Source organism: Hippoglossus hippoglossus, chromosome 3 (assembly GCF_009819705.1).
Source record: "Hippoglossus hippoglossus isolate fHipHip1 chromosome 3, fHipHip1.pri, whole genome shotgun sequence".
Lineage (NCBI taxonomy): Eukaryota > Metazoa > Chordata > Actinopteri > Pleuronectiformes > Pleuronectidae > Hippoglossus > Hippoglossus hippoglossus.
In genome coordinates this window covers 6,054,179-6,068,000 of record NC_047153.1, presented here as the reverse complement: position 1 = coordinate 6,068,000, position 13,822 = coordinate 6,054,179, and the positions used below count along the sequence as shown (strand labels likewise).

At 40.8% G+C, this 13,822-nt stretch overlaps 1 protein-coding gene across 4 annotated transcripts in view; it reads left to right on the top strand.

Annotated features, from left to right (window-relative positions):
• The window catches only part of gramd2aa (GRAM domain containing 2Aa), a 28,014-nt gene extending 14,934 nt beyond the window's left edge, over window positions 1–13,080 (top strand). For 2 of the 4 annotated variants that reach the window (XM_034581611.1, XM_034581612.1), the window contains exons 3-12: window positions 276–333; window positions 2,281–2,353; window positions 3,079–3,182; window positions 3,702–3,800; window positions 5,985–6,056; window positions 6,247–6,303; window positions 7,587–7,764; window positions 10,539–10,632; window positions 11,386–11,490; window positions 12,082–13,080. In XM_034581611.1, coding sequence (XP_034437502.1) covers window positions 276–333; window positions 2,281–2,353; window positions 3,079–3,182; window positions 3,702–3,800; window positions 5,985–6,056; window positions 6,247–6,303; window positions 7,587–7,764; window positions 10,539–10,632; window positions 11,386–11,490; window positions 12,082–12,085 — 844 coding nt within the window. In that variant the 3' untranslated portion in view covers window positions 12,086–13,080. Of the gene's footprint in view, window positions 1–275; window positions 334–2,040; window positions 2,354–3,078; window positions 3,183–3,701; window positions 3,801–5,984; window positions 6,057–6,246; window positions 6,304–7,586; window positions 7,765–10,538; window positions 10,633–11,385; window positions 11,491–12,081 lie in introns of all 4 variants that reach the window. The other 2 variants (XM_034581610.1, XM_034581609.1) reach the window with 1 other exon arrangement.
• The last annotated feature ends 742 nt before the right edge of the window (window positions 13,081–13,822 follow it).

Below are 13,822 nucleotides of genomic sequence, written 5' to 3'. Positions count from 1 at the left end.
GAAGCCTTGACCCAGCTGGGATTTTCATGCAACGTGCACATGCACAGACACAAGCATACTGTACACATGCACACAAGCTAAACACCATTTGTTACGCTGCCAGTGTTTTGCCAGATGGTTCTTTTCATCTGTGAATATATTAAATTATTTTAAGGTTTTTCTTTATTCCCAGTAGCACATTGAATTGACTTGTAGATGCATCATATATAAACAACCATCATTATTTGAGAGGTAAATAAATGTCTTGAATAAGGATTATTTCTCTTTCATTTCAGGTTTCAGCTGATCGAGGACTTGTCCTATGAAGATGTGAAGAAATGCTACAGGGGCTCGGTGAGTCTGGTCTCTTTTTGATGTTAGTGCCAATGGTGGAGGAAGAACTCAAACATTTCACTCAATTAAAAGTACAAACAGACAAAAATGTGTGTTATCTAAATTGTTAAAAGTAAACGATCTTGCAGAGTGGAGTCACCTTCATGACTCAGTGTTCTTCCGAATCCATTTTGGATGTTTCTTCACCAGTGAGTGACGCTGCTGCAGGCGACGCTTTGTGAACCAGTTCCCCTCCTGTTATAGACACAACGTGTTCAACATGCAACCTAATGGTTCATACAAATCCAGTGTAGTAGAAAGTACAGATATTTGCTGACACATGTAGTGGAGTAAAAGTGAAAAGTAGGTTACCCGTAAAGTACATGAAAAATGTACTTCACGACATCCCACCACATGGTTGGTTTGTCTGAGTGAGTCCGACCAGTTCTATTGATCTTAACCTATGTATACTGGAGTATGATTAGTTTTTTATTAGTTAATTTATATTTTAAGAATATGCATGATAGAGGCAAAAAAGACTACCATGCATCCGTAATACATCTGTGACAATAAATAAATGAATATTTCCTCCCATTAAAATGAGATTTATCAAATTGATTTATCTTTAACATTTTAGACTCGATATTCAAACAAATTATATTATTGACAAAAGCTCAGCAGTGATTTTATACCCAATCACCACTGTCTTAGTATTGTCTCACAGAATAGATCCTACCTGATTGTCTTCTATGGACTATTACCTCACCTTTCAGTTTATACTGAAGTAATAATATGTTATAATGCAACAAAGCATCTGCTGCAGTCCTGCCCAGTGTCCTCAAAATACATTAGCAGCTTCATGACAGGGCAGAAATAATACGACCGCACCTCACAACAAATCACCCGATGCCATTTCACTAATGAATTCTCCAGCAAATGTTTATCCAGTGACAGACTGCATTATCCCCGGGCTTTCCTCCATTCGTGATGGAGCCCTGTGCGGTACTGTAACCTACTGTAAGCTCCGTATCACGCAGGACGGGAGCTGCTCCAGCACTGGCTATTAATAGCAAGATAAAAACATGGGCGGCCGACATCAAACAGCAAAGTGAGCCGACATGAGGGGAAGGAAAGATGGATGAGATAGAGGACAGGAGGGAGAAATGGGGGGGAAATGGTTTGGTGGCAGAGATTTCAGGAGTTTGAGGAAAGCAGGGGGATGAATGAGACCTCTTGTGTGTTCGGGGGGGAAGAAACATAAGACTTGGTTTGAGAGGCACTTTGTGTCACCGCCTGACACCACAGGCAGACGGAGGGAGAGGAAAGATGAAGACAGAAAATGGGATTTCCACAGAGAACAGTGAGGAAGACCACGTGTGTGTGTGTGCCAAAGAGAGTTGGGTACAGCTCAGAATGATGAAGGGCAGAGTGTGTGTGTGTGTGTCTGTGTGTGTGTAGAGGAGGGAGAAGGAGAGGGAGGGTGTCAGCTGCAAAGTGTACAGTCACTGGAGGTGTATTTGAGAGAGAGAGAAAGAGAGCCTTGTAGTTCCTGTAGCTCAGTGGCTGCAGACTGAGGCACTGCTGCTGTGACTCTATAGTGTGTGTGTGTGTGTGTGTTTAGGTGTGTGTAGGTGTATGTGTGTGTGTGTTCGTGCATGTAGAGCAGAGGTAGATGCAGCGAGGCAGCGATCCATCCCTGCCCTGTACTGACCGGCGACAGGGGAACAGTGTGTGTCTTGCAGCAGCCTGCTCCAGGCCCTGGATGTGCGCGAGTGTGTGTGTGTGTACGGTGCCAACGTGCTGAGCCTGGTGCAGAGCTCGCGTCCTCTGAGGGAGAGGGTGGTGTCTGCAGCCAGCGGAGTGGCCGGCGGCGGCGGAGTGGCCGGTGGTGCCGGCGGCGCTGGTGCCGTGCAGGCAGGCCGGTCCACCAAGGAGCTGCTCATGACTCTGCCCTGTCCCTCTGCACAGACTGTCAGCAAGTACAACTCGCAGTACCACAAACTGTTCCAGTGTGTACCCAAGGATGAGATTCTCATGAAAGGTACTGGAAACTTTCAGAGTGTGTTGTTGTTGTGCTGCTGCTGCTGCATCTGTTTCATTATCCAACCTGTTCATATTCATGCTTCAGCTTTATTCATTATAGTCGTTTATTTCTACTGCTTCTGTTTTTCTAATCCTCTCAGACTCATCAGATTAATGAGTTTTGCTGATGTTGATAATTGATTGATCATCAAATAATTAATCAAGCAAAATCTATGTTTCAGTTTCACAGTTTTGGTGATTTACTTCTGTTTTAATATAATTAAAAGATTAACGTAGAGTATCTTTGGATTTTGAATGTGTCCTTTGATTCTGCAGAAATATGAGCAATTTAACAGCATTTTTCTTACAGTGTAAACTCGGACTAATTAACTTATTGGTCAGAAAAATAATCAACAATGAGTCATAAGCTGTAGAATGTAAATATGATCCGATGCTAATGTGATGGCAGTTACATAAAACCAAAACATGATCATATATGTTAATCATATAATAGATTTTTATCTGTTATTTCATAGTTTTTCTTTTTTTTTTACCATGAAGATTAAGACTGTGTCGTGTTACAGTGCAGATCAGAGTATTATTTTATTTGTACCTTACCTTTATTTAACCAGGAAATGAAAAAGCGATTCTAGGTTCAGATATATTGTTTAACTTCACTTGTATGTTGTTGTTTAGTGTTGTTGAAAGAATAAGTGAAGTGTACTTTCTCTGGTGTGTCCTCAGTATACTCCTGCGCTCTCCTCAGAGACATTCTTCTACAAGGTCGACTCTACATTTCCAGAAACTGGCTGTGTTTCTATGCCAACCTCTTCGGCAAAGACATCAAGGTGCGGACGCCTGACGGCCGGCTCAATAGACTCAGAATGACTGACGTGAACCCGGGGACTCCCCGTCACAGTCTGACAAACCAACTGGACAACTTGACAAATTACTTGACTGGTCTTCCGAGCAGGATTAGGGACCAACACAGTCTTAATTCTCCCACATAGAAAATCTCTCTCTTTCTATGCATGTATGTTCAGACTCCCTGAACCTTTAACCTCCACCAGTTATGTGATTTTCTCTTTGATATGTTGTTCATTTCCCTGAAACCCAACCTCTCCTGACATCGTAGTGACAGTAAGCTTCTTACTCTGACTGCATTCCTCACATTCTGACTGAAATCTGACACGTTTCATGTCCTCTACCCATTTTCTTTAAGGGTCTTTCCCTCAGTGTTCGTCAGTGTCTGTCTTCCGTTAAATCACGTGTTGTTTTCCCCTCCTCATCACCTTGTTTTTACCTCCTCGGAGCTTTGTCTTGTTATAAATGTTGTTTTTGTGCCTTTTTCTCCATCTTCTCCGTAGGTGGCGATCCCTGTCGCCTCCGTGAGGCTGGTGAAGAAGCACAAAACAGCCGGCCTGGTGCCCAACGGCCTGGCTATCACCTCAGACACCGGCCAGAAGGTAAACACCTCCACTGCAGTCGCAGTGAATTAAAATGCTTATGCTGATTAGCAGAGCACGGGCGTACTTTCCAGTCGAGGTGTGATGGAAAAAACAACACGGCCGCGCTATAGATAGAAGCAGAGTGGAGTCCCGGCCTGGCAGCACCACACAGTGGAGGCTTTTTCCACCACCGCAGCCAAATGTCCACATGGAGCCTCTTCACTTTGTATCAGACTCGACCTGTCGTCATCAGGTGGTTTTCATCAGGTGTTAAGTTCCCTTCAGCTTCCGCTCCGACCTCAGCAGCAGAATAATCATCGACAAGGATCTTAACTCAACTTAAAAACACACAGGCATGTGAGCATTTTAGAAATGTATTATTCAAATATGTAATTTCACGTATTCCGTGTTTTCATATGGTTGAATCTGGTCTAATACTATGTTGTATTTAATGTGGTACGTAAAATATTAGATATATATTCAGGTGAAAAAATTTTGCTTTTAAAAGGACTGAATAAAATGACAAATTGCTCTTTCTTGAATTTCTGAAATTTACTATTTACATCTGGCAGCATTTTGCAGGTTTATAACAACTCTTACAAAACTTTGTCACGTTGTTTTAGCAGATTTTTAGCTGATCTTTTTGTTCTTTTTGTTAATTCTGTTTGTTAATTTACGAGAATAGATCAAAATGACGATGAAGATGGCAGCGCCTGTATCTGGGGTATTTTGGCTTCAGTTTTGTGCGACGTGTCGTCCATCTTTATTCACAGTCTGTGGTGGTTGCACAGATATTTCCGCTTCATGCAAACTGTTGCCGCAGCACACACTCAAAGAGCCGACCACAAAGTTGGGAATCACAAAGTTGAGAAGTAGCACAAGTTTCTCAGAGCACCTCAGACATTCACATACTATAATATATATATATATATACACATTTACCTTTACCTTTACCTTTGTACTGTACGTGTGTGTTTCACATTGTCAGAGCAGCGAAGAATCACCTTCTGCTGTCAAAGGTGAAACATGACTCAATACAATGCTTCACGCCATACAAGGACAAATATCTCTGTCCTTACACAGTATGTCTGCAGGATTATGTAACACACACGTTACATAACCAAACTCACAGTGCAACCACATATGTTTGAAAAGTGACCGGGCCTGGTTCCTTTTGTTTAGGAGCTAAAAGGTTTGCGGCTAATTTCCTCATGTGACTTTATCAGGGGAGATGCTACAGGACTGTTTATGAACTGATACAGAGCAGGAACAGTGACTCAGTGTTTTCAAAGGGCTCACAGATAAAATTCAAAAGTACTTTTCAGATAACAGCGATATTTATCCAGGTCAGAGGGATGTTTTGTTTTAAGCCCTCACTGACCTGTCGCTCGTAATTTTTCCTGAAAGAATAAAGTGGAACAGAAATGTGATTAGAGAAATATCCTCTTTGTGCCTCAGATTAAAGCTTTTCAATCCCTGAAGTGTTATTCTCCTGGAAACCTTTTAACCTTTCCACCAGTATTGTTGATGCTCTAAAACTGTGGAGATAGATATGAACAAACGTCTCTTTATTTACTTATACTGATTCTAACACTAAGCACAGATTAATATTTCCATTTCCCCAGTTTTCCTGTTTTTGTGAACATGATATCTCAAGAACACTTTGAGGGAATGTCTTTAGATCTGGAACAAACCTTCACTTGGACTCAAAGATGAACTGATTAGATTTCAGTGGTCGAATGTCAAAGGTCAAGGTCACAGTGAACTCATGCTCTTGTGAACGTGATATATCTGGAACGCTCACAGGGAATTTCATTACATCTGGCACAAACATTCACTTGGATTCAAGGGTGACCTGATTAGAATTTAGAGGTCAAAGGTCAATGTCACAGTGAGGTATCAAAACACACGTTTTGCCTTGTGAATGTGTTCACTTTGTCTCACAAAGGTCAAAGGTCAAGGTCATGTGGCCTCACAAAAATAATGGATTTTTGTTTCTTGAACGTGATATTTTAAGTCTGTTTTTAAGGTAATTTCTTAAAATCTGTCACTTGGACTCAAAGAGGAACTGATTAGATTTCAGTGTTCACAACTCCAGGGCGGTAGTTCCAGTCTATTTGTCTTTCTGTATAGTGTTCTGTATACTGTGAAAGTTACAACCTGAATAACAACATCACTGTTTCTCTTTTTTTATTTCCTCAGTATGTATTCGTATCGTTGCTGTCAAGAGACAGCGTGTACGACGTCCTTCGCAGGATCTGCACACACCTACAGGTCAGTGGGCGTCACACACACATTAATCTGTACGATCCATTCAGATTAAATAATGTGTCGTCAGTTAATCAGCTTCTTTTCTCTCCTTAACTTTTTCTGTCTTTTAAATATAATTTCTAACATTGTACATCTTGTGTTTAATCCATGCTAAAGTACTTCAGCTTGACTCAATGTGACTTTCCCTCTGCAGGTCAATGGGAAGAGTCTGAGCTTGAAGCAGTTCATGGAGGAGCCGATCTTGTCATTGGTCAGTAAAACTTGTTTTTAACAGAGAGACGCTCTTTCATAAACCATCAAATAGTTTTAAAGATCAAAGAAACGTCAATCATCAGTCATCCATTTAGGTTTAAAAGATTTCCTTGTGGTTTGTCCTGTTGGCTCTGAAGGCCTCTGATAACTCTCACGTGCAGCCACCTCTGACCTGCAGGCCGGTTTCCCTTCTTCCACAGACAGGATCAATAGATGATTCAGTTGCAGCTGCAGCCTCACAGTGAATTATTATCAAAGAGCTGTGTGAAGTCACCTCGTGCAGCTACCGTCGGCCACTGCGACACAACGGCTTCTGTATTAAGGAATAATTCACTTCTGTTAACATGCTCGTCTTTGATCAGGCTTTCATCTAAACTGATATTAGAGACAGAAAGGCTGTTTGTTCAGGATGCCAGTGTTTTTGTTTTTAATGAGATTTACCAAAGCTTGACTTGGAAAATTTTGAATCTAAAAGATGAATTATATTAATTAGCTTAATATCTCTTTAGTGTATAGATTTCATACAGGTTCCCTTCATATTTAACACATATTTACACCATTCAAAGCTTGAACATTTAAAATTCAAAAGTCTCCAAAGTTGTAACAGCTTAATTAATAGTTATCATAATTTACTAATTAGACTAATTACAGTAACAACATTTAAGAAAATCTAACTGAAAGTCTTCTCATAGATTGACCGACATTTATAACTGCACTTTACCAAAAATACACGATACAGTCATATCCCAAGATGCATCGTTTTAATTACCTGCAACTTTTATTAATCAGTGAATTAATTATAGTAAATATTTTAAACCCATCAGAGCTAAGTGTGTGTGTGTGTAAATCCCCTTTACAGAGGTTGACTCATGAAGAACTGATTTAAGTGTTTGAAAGATTTATCACCAGATTGAATCAATGTGCTGCAGATCTGTGGAAACATTTCAAATGAGAAGTGACATGTTGTGTTTAGCTCAGTAGTTCCACAGTGGCAGGGAGAAAGTCACATGATGATTATAGAAAAAAAACATCTTTCATACAACAGCTCTATTTATTTCTGAGCTTTGATCTTTTTTTTCTTTTTGTTAAATATGGGAGACTTTAATGTCTGTGGTTTATAATCGTTGATTTCACAATCGTTTGTTGTACTTAAATATGTATATGTATGTACTTATACTTACAATGTTAAGTATAAGATTTTCCAGGCCCACCTACAGCCACGCCCCCGGGTTTGAATCCCCATCTTTCCAACCCACTCTCCGCTTTCCCTCTGTGCCACAGGGCGAGTTCCCGACCACAGACGAATTCCCCGTGGTGGACCAGTTCCCCTCAGTGTTAAAGTGGAGGAGGAAACCCTCCGTGGTGTCTGTGTCCTCCTCCCTTCCTGACCTCCTGGGAAACTCCACCAGCAGCCTGAGCGCCGCGGACACCCCCTTCAAATCCGAGCAGCTGCTGGAAGGTGATAAAACTCTCTGATGTAGATGCAGCGTCACTGTATGGATACAAAGTCCAGGATTTATCCAAGGCCACATTCTTCAGGTTTCTGCTCTGACCTGCCTGGACGGAGGCGGCACATAGTGAATTCTGTCTGTTTTGACTCCAAAGAGATTTCGAATGTGCTTCTTCCGCTTGAAATCTGTGGCAGCACCTTTATAGATTTTATGACTAAAATCCAACATCCTTCAAACATAGAAAACCTCAATGTGCAACATTTAGTGTTAAACCAGTTGTTATTTGTGGATACTTTCAGTTTTTAAATGGGTGTTTGAAAGAAAACAGAGAAATAAGACAATAGATTATATTTAAGTAAAATAGATATAAAACTAGAGAGTGTATATCTCCACCAAGGCTAACGCTCTATCCGTCTCTTTAATCGAATCTGCTCCAAAAGTTAAGGTGTTCTTCCTCAGCTCGTACCGCACCCTTCCGCCAAGTTCTTAAGAAAACTGGTTCTGTAGTTTTTGCGTAATCCTGCTAACAGTCAGAGAGAAACACAAAAACCCAACCTCCTCAGTCAATGCAAGGATTTAAAAGATTTAGGAGCTCTGCCCAACAACAAGGTGGCATCCATGAACAGTTTCATAGGTATTATGAACGACGCACGATTGTTTTGACAAACCAATGATTTGTTTGTCATAAAACGTTAAAAGTTAAAGAAAAACATTCCTGGATCCGCAACTTAATCTCAGAATTTCACGAGTTCTCTCCAGGCCCCATTCCTCCAAGTTCTGTGGAAATAGGTTCAGTAGATTTGCGTAATCCTGTTTGCAAATAAACCAAAAAACAAATAAACTGACACGGGGGAAAACACAACCTCCTTGCTAATAATAATAAGAAGAAACAGTTTGTATTAGATTAAAATCAGATGACAAAAGTAGTTTTTGTCTATTTCTACTCCGACACGTGGATTTATTCAGTTTTATGGAGTCTTTACATGTTTGTGTGTTTCTATGTTTCATTTCATTTGAGTTGAGTTCCTCTGTGTGTGTGTGTGTGTGTGTGTGAGAGGAGGAGGAGAGACAGTAAAAGACTGGGGACGGCACCAGCTCTTACGCAACGGGCACATTAAGCTTCAAATGGAGATTAAATCACGAGGGGGCCTGTATTAAAAAGCTTTGGGCGGATGCAGATTAAGTGGAGATTATCACAAACAATGTCTGCTGTCAGAGTTGTGTGAGGACACTTCAACAGCTGGAGAGCGTTTCCATATACCAGCCTGTGTTTGATCGCTTTTGTATCATCGCCGCTCAATCAAACTTTATTTATGCAGCACCTTTCATGCAGGTCAGGGCAGAGTGCTTCACATGTGATTGACAGCATGATAATAAGACATAAGAGCAAATAAAAGAAACAATTAAAAACAACTTGAGAGGTAAAAATGACTTCTTTGTCAAAGCACGACTGGAGAGGAAGGTTTGAAGTCTCACGTCCTCTGGCTCGGAGAATAGAAGCTTAAAGCTGACTCATGAAAACTTTGAGTCTGGCCCTTTGGAGCGACTTGAGGACCTGAGGGAGCCAACTGGTTCATACGTTGTCAGCATGTGAGTCATATGGTGCAAAACCATGAAGTGTTTTTAAAAACAAGTAAAAGAATTGGAAATATATATATACGGAAACTGAGTGGAAACCAGGAAGTCATTACTTGAATTAACGTTTTACACCAGAAACATTGAGCATTTTCATAAAGTGTCTATGTTAGTGAGCAAAAGTAGGATTGTATTAGTCTCATATCAGAGCTGAGGACACTTAGTTTTTTTGGGCAGATGCTGATAATCATATTAAGGAGTAAAAATGTCCAATATTGATTTATCGGCTGATATTTATATTTAAAAAAAGATTGGCAGTGATTTCTGAGATGTCGTTATCAAAAAAATATATTTGAGACTTGATATTTTACAGTTAAACCTGAGGCGGTGAGATTGTAAATCAAGATGACGACATCACTACTGAAGCATCCTGATCGCCCCCTGGTGGCTGGTATGGGTCATAAATCCTGCCTCCTCCATGTTAACGGTTGTATTCGGGATGTTTTAGTTTAATTTCTAAACAGTAGGAGGAGGTGGAGAAATGTCGTCCATCTTTATTTACAGTCGTTGGTTTAACCATTGAAATAAAAATAAAAACCAAATATATAGAACAGATTCACGGATTCCGATACGTCTGTGAAAAGCAAATATCGGCAGATTACCAATATATGGTTCAGGCTCCTGGTTTAACATCATTTGGGCGATACGCTGTTTACAGCTGTAATGAACAGTGAATGAACAACAGTGGGAACAACACAGGATTCTTCACATTCTGCACTTTCATCATATTTCTGCCTCATGTGAACGACAAAGTTTCACATTTATAAAATCGTCACGAGCGTTTGCGGGGCAGCAGCTGTCGCCTCTGACCGTTCACACTGTTAATTAATGTATTTTAGCTGCAGCCTCCAGCGATTCACACATGTAAACAAAAGACCGGCTCCCTTTGGAAAGCACCGCTGATAAGAAGGATTCATTTTTAAACTCCAAAGTGCACATTGTCACAACATCAACTGGGAGCGAGCGCTGCGTTCCTGTTTGAGTCCAAATGTGTTCAGATGTACAGATAACAGGTGGGCGAGCACTATTAAATGTGAAACATGTACTGTAGTCGAGCCAAGAGCCGCTAATGATTGTGTACGTGTGTGTGTGTGTGTGTGTGTGTGTGTGTGTGTGTGTGTCTGTGTGTGTGTGTGATGCGATGCAGAGCGAGCGCTGCAGACAGACAGGGGTCTTCTATCAGAGCCGATGGCGGAGCTGGGCCAGATGGAGTACCAGCTGCTCAAGTTCTTCACCCTGCTGTGAGTGTACAGAGAGACAGCACCGACAGCACCTCCACCTCCTCCAACAGCTGACTCACTGCTGCACACACACACACACACACACACACACACACACACACACTGCGCATATTAATATGGAGATATAAACAGTGGGCGATTAGAGCTATTTAAACACTCTCTCGGTTTTTATTTTTACACAGAGATGTTGCTTTTTCATTAATTGAATCATTAAGCTTCATGATGGTGCATAATATATTTTAATTCTAGAGAACACCAGGCTCTCTTGACTGCATCTGCACCGGAGCATCTGCAGGGTGAATGTCCTTCACCCTGAGGGCCTGAGGGACCACGGGACCCCCGACCCCCACATCACCTCTATAATCCATATTAATTACAATAATCTCTTTTTTTTTAATCTATGCTGAAAAAAGAATATGTTATGGAATAAAAAAGCCAAACATGGATGCATATGTATTATAACTATTAAGTGAATTAAAAGATAAACAGCCGTCATGTTAAATTATTGTGAGGTATTAGAGTGCAGGCTTATTTGAGATACATGAATGTAATAATAATTTCTCCGATATCACAATTAACACTTTGGTATTTTAAGACATATTTAAACTGGGTTTTTCAAGGACAGTATAAATCCATGATATGTATATGGGAAGGCAAACATTGCCTCCCAGTGGTCATCCAAAGACACTGCAGCTCCTCCAGGACAGAGCATTGAAATGTCACATGAACCTGTGTCTCCTCCTCTTCCTCCAGTATCATTCTCCTCATCCTGTCCTCCTGCTACTTGGCCTTTCGTGTCTGCAGTCTGGAGCAGCAGCTGTCCTTCCTCAGTAACCCCAACCTGCCCCTGAGAGAGAGGTCGGTTCACCACCACTTCTTAAAACATCACAAACATCTTATTTAGATTTTGATTTAAAGATAGAAATCACAAAATTAAAGCAACACTGTGTAACCTTTTCCTGAGCAACAGCGCCCCCTTCAGCCACTTGTTCAGTCAGTTCCACACTTCTCACAGGAGATCGTTCAAGAACAGACATTCAGGGTGAGGAGTGCGGATAAAAGCAGCAAAAATGTTAAAGAAACTGAAAAACAAATTCTTGGATCTGCCCCATGATCCCATCTGCACCAAATTTGATTATTTCCTGATCCCGACAACGTCCTTCAGTCCTTCAACAAGTTTCATGTTAATACATCCTGTAGTTTTTGCGTAATCCTGCTAAGACAAACATATATATTATATTTATTATGACATTGTACTAGTATACAGTATATTATATTTTATAACACTATTATTTGACAGGTGTATCTAGTTCAATTTAACAATAAAACAAATGAGGTTGAGTTATGAACAGTAATGAAATATGTGTAATTGCGTGTAAGGCTAAAAACATCATGAGTATTAATGTTTTTTTATTGCTAGCCTCCACTAACCCGTTCTCTTTCTTCCAGGTAACCACTGCTCTCTGCTGCGACTCCTCCGATCGGCTGCTCTTTGCTCTTCTCATGCTCGTAGTCGTCGACGTCCTCCTGCACAGGACCAGCTTCTGAAGCCCCGAGTAGATCGACCCCAGCACCAGCTGCAAAACATGACGGTGCAACATCTGTCCGACTGCAGGCACCTTACGGACCGTCCCCTGGCGGAACGAGTAGATTCAGTGATCACTTCCAGACTATGCAAAACAGACTGTGTGTATTTATTTTTCAATATAAAGTAGGTTTTACTTCAGATGAGGATTGTCTCCCATGGCCTGTCCCCCCCACAGACGTTTCATTTTATCAACGCTGAGATGGGGTGAGCAGTGTAGAGGTGTAGAAGCAGTGATGGAGGATAGAAGTGAGAGGGGGGGGGAAAGGTACGAGATAATTCTACACGTTAATTACTTGAAAAAAACTGATAGCGTTGACGTATCAGCTGAGCTAGTGGTGTTAATAATCTGACTGTGGACTGAACCAACTGTTTTTCAGTAGAAAGGTTAAAACTAGCTGCAACGATGCACTTTTAAGAAAATACGTCCACATTATTTCAAATGTATGTAAACTCATCAAAGTTTAGATTTGTTGTTTTGCTTGTTAACAGGTACTCGGATGTCTTTTTTTTTAAGTATTTATGGAAGGAAATCATGTTGTGGCGAGTGACTGAAGTGACCTGTGAGTTTAACTGTAACATACTGGAGCAATGACGCCACCTGTGGGTGTTAACTGTAAAGTGAATGAGATGTTTCTAGTTGTGTTAGTCTGCTGTACATGGAAGGAGCGCACAGGCTGTTTGTTCTTTTATACGTTTCAAATGAAGTCACCAAAAGACTCAAAAATGATGCATTGAGGATCAGAGTGTTCATGAGGAAGTGAAGATATTTCACTGACTGAAAAACGGCTGAAATGTAGATGTAGACTAGTTTGTGAAATCTCTATCAATTAAATTGGCAACAGAAATGTGGCAGAGGAAAAGATGTGGCTTGTAATTTATTTATCGGGAACTTTCCGACACTCCATCCCGTCACATTGGCTCTTCACACGGGATCAACACGAGAAGGCCCGACTCCAAACAGCTCGGTGAGTCTGTGACCTGCAGGACTAAAGGCTAGATAGTAAAACTGGAACACAAACGTTGGCCGACGCACACAACGGCTCAATAACCAACATGTGGAGTGTTGGCTGTGCACCAGTCCTGCTGCTTCTCTTCCAGATGTCTCAGTTTCAATTTAAAAACCTGTCACGGCTTTTGTGGGTTAGAAATAAATATGTTTTTTAAAAATGTCAATCGCTCAGAAGCTCCAGATTCAACCTGGATTCAATCGATGATGAAAACATGAATATGATTATATGTCTGACTTTATCTGATGAGAAACAGAGTCAGTTCAGTCATTCATTTGAATATAGCAACACTCCTTAATACAGTTTCCTCATTATTTACTATTTAACATGGGTTCTTTCTTGACCCATATTACATCCTTCCATCAAGTTTCGTAAAAATCTGCTCAGTATTTTCTTGCGTTATGTTGCTAACAGACAAACAAATAAACAAACAAACAAACAAACAGGTAATCACAGAAGTTTGCAGTATAGATATATACATATTAACTGAAGTGTTGAATTTGCTGTGTAGCACTGATCCTCACTACAACAAACTACGCTGACATCTTGTGAACAAACAGCACCGAGCTCCACATTTCTATAACAATAACTGAAA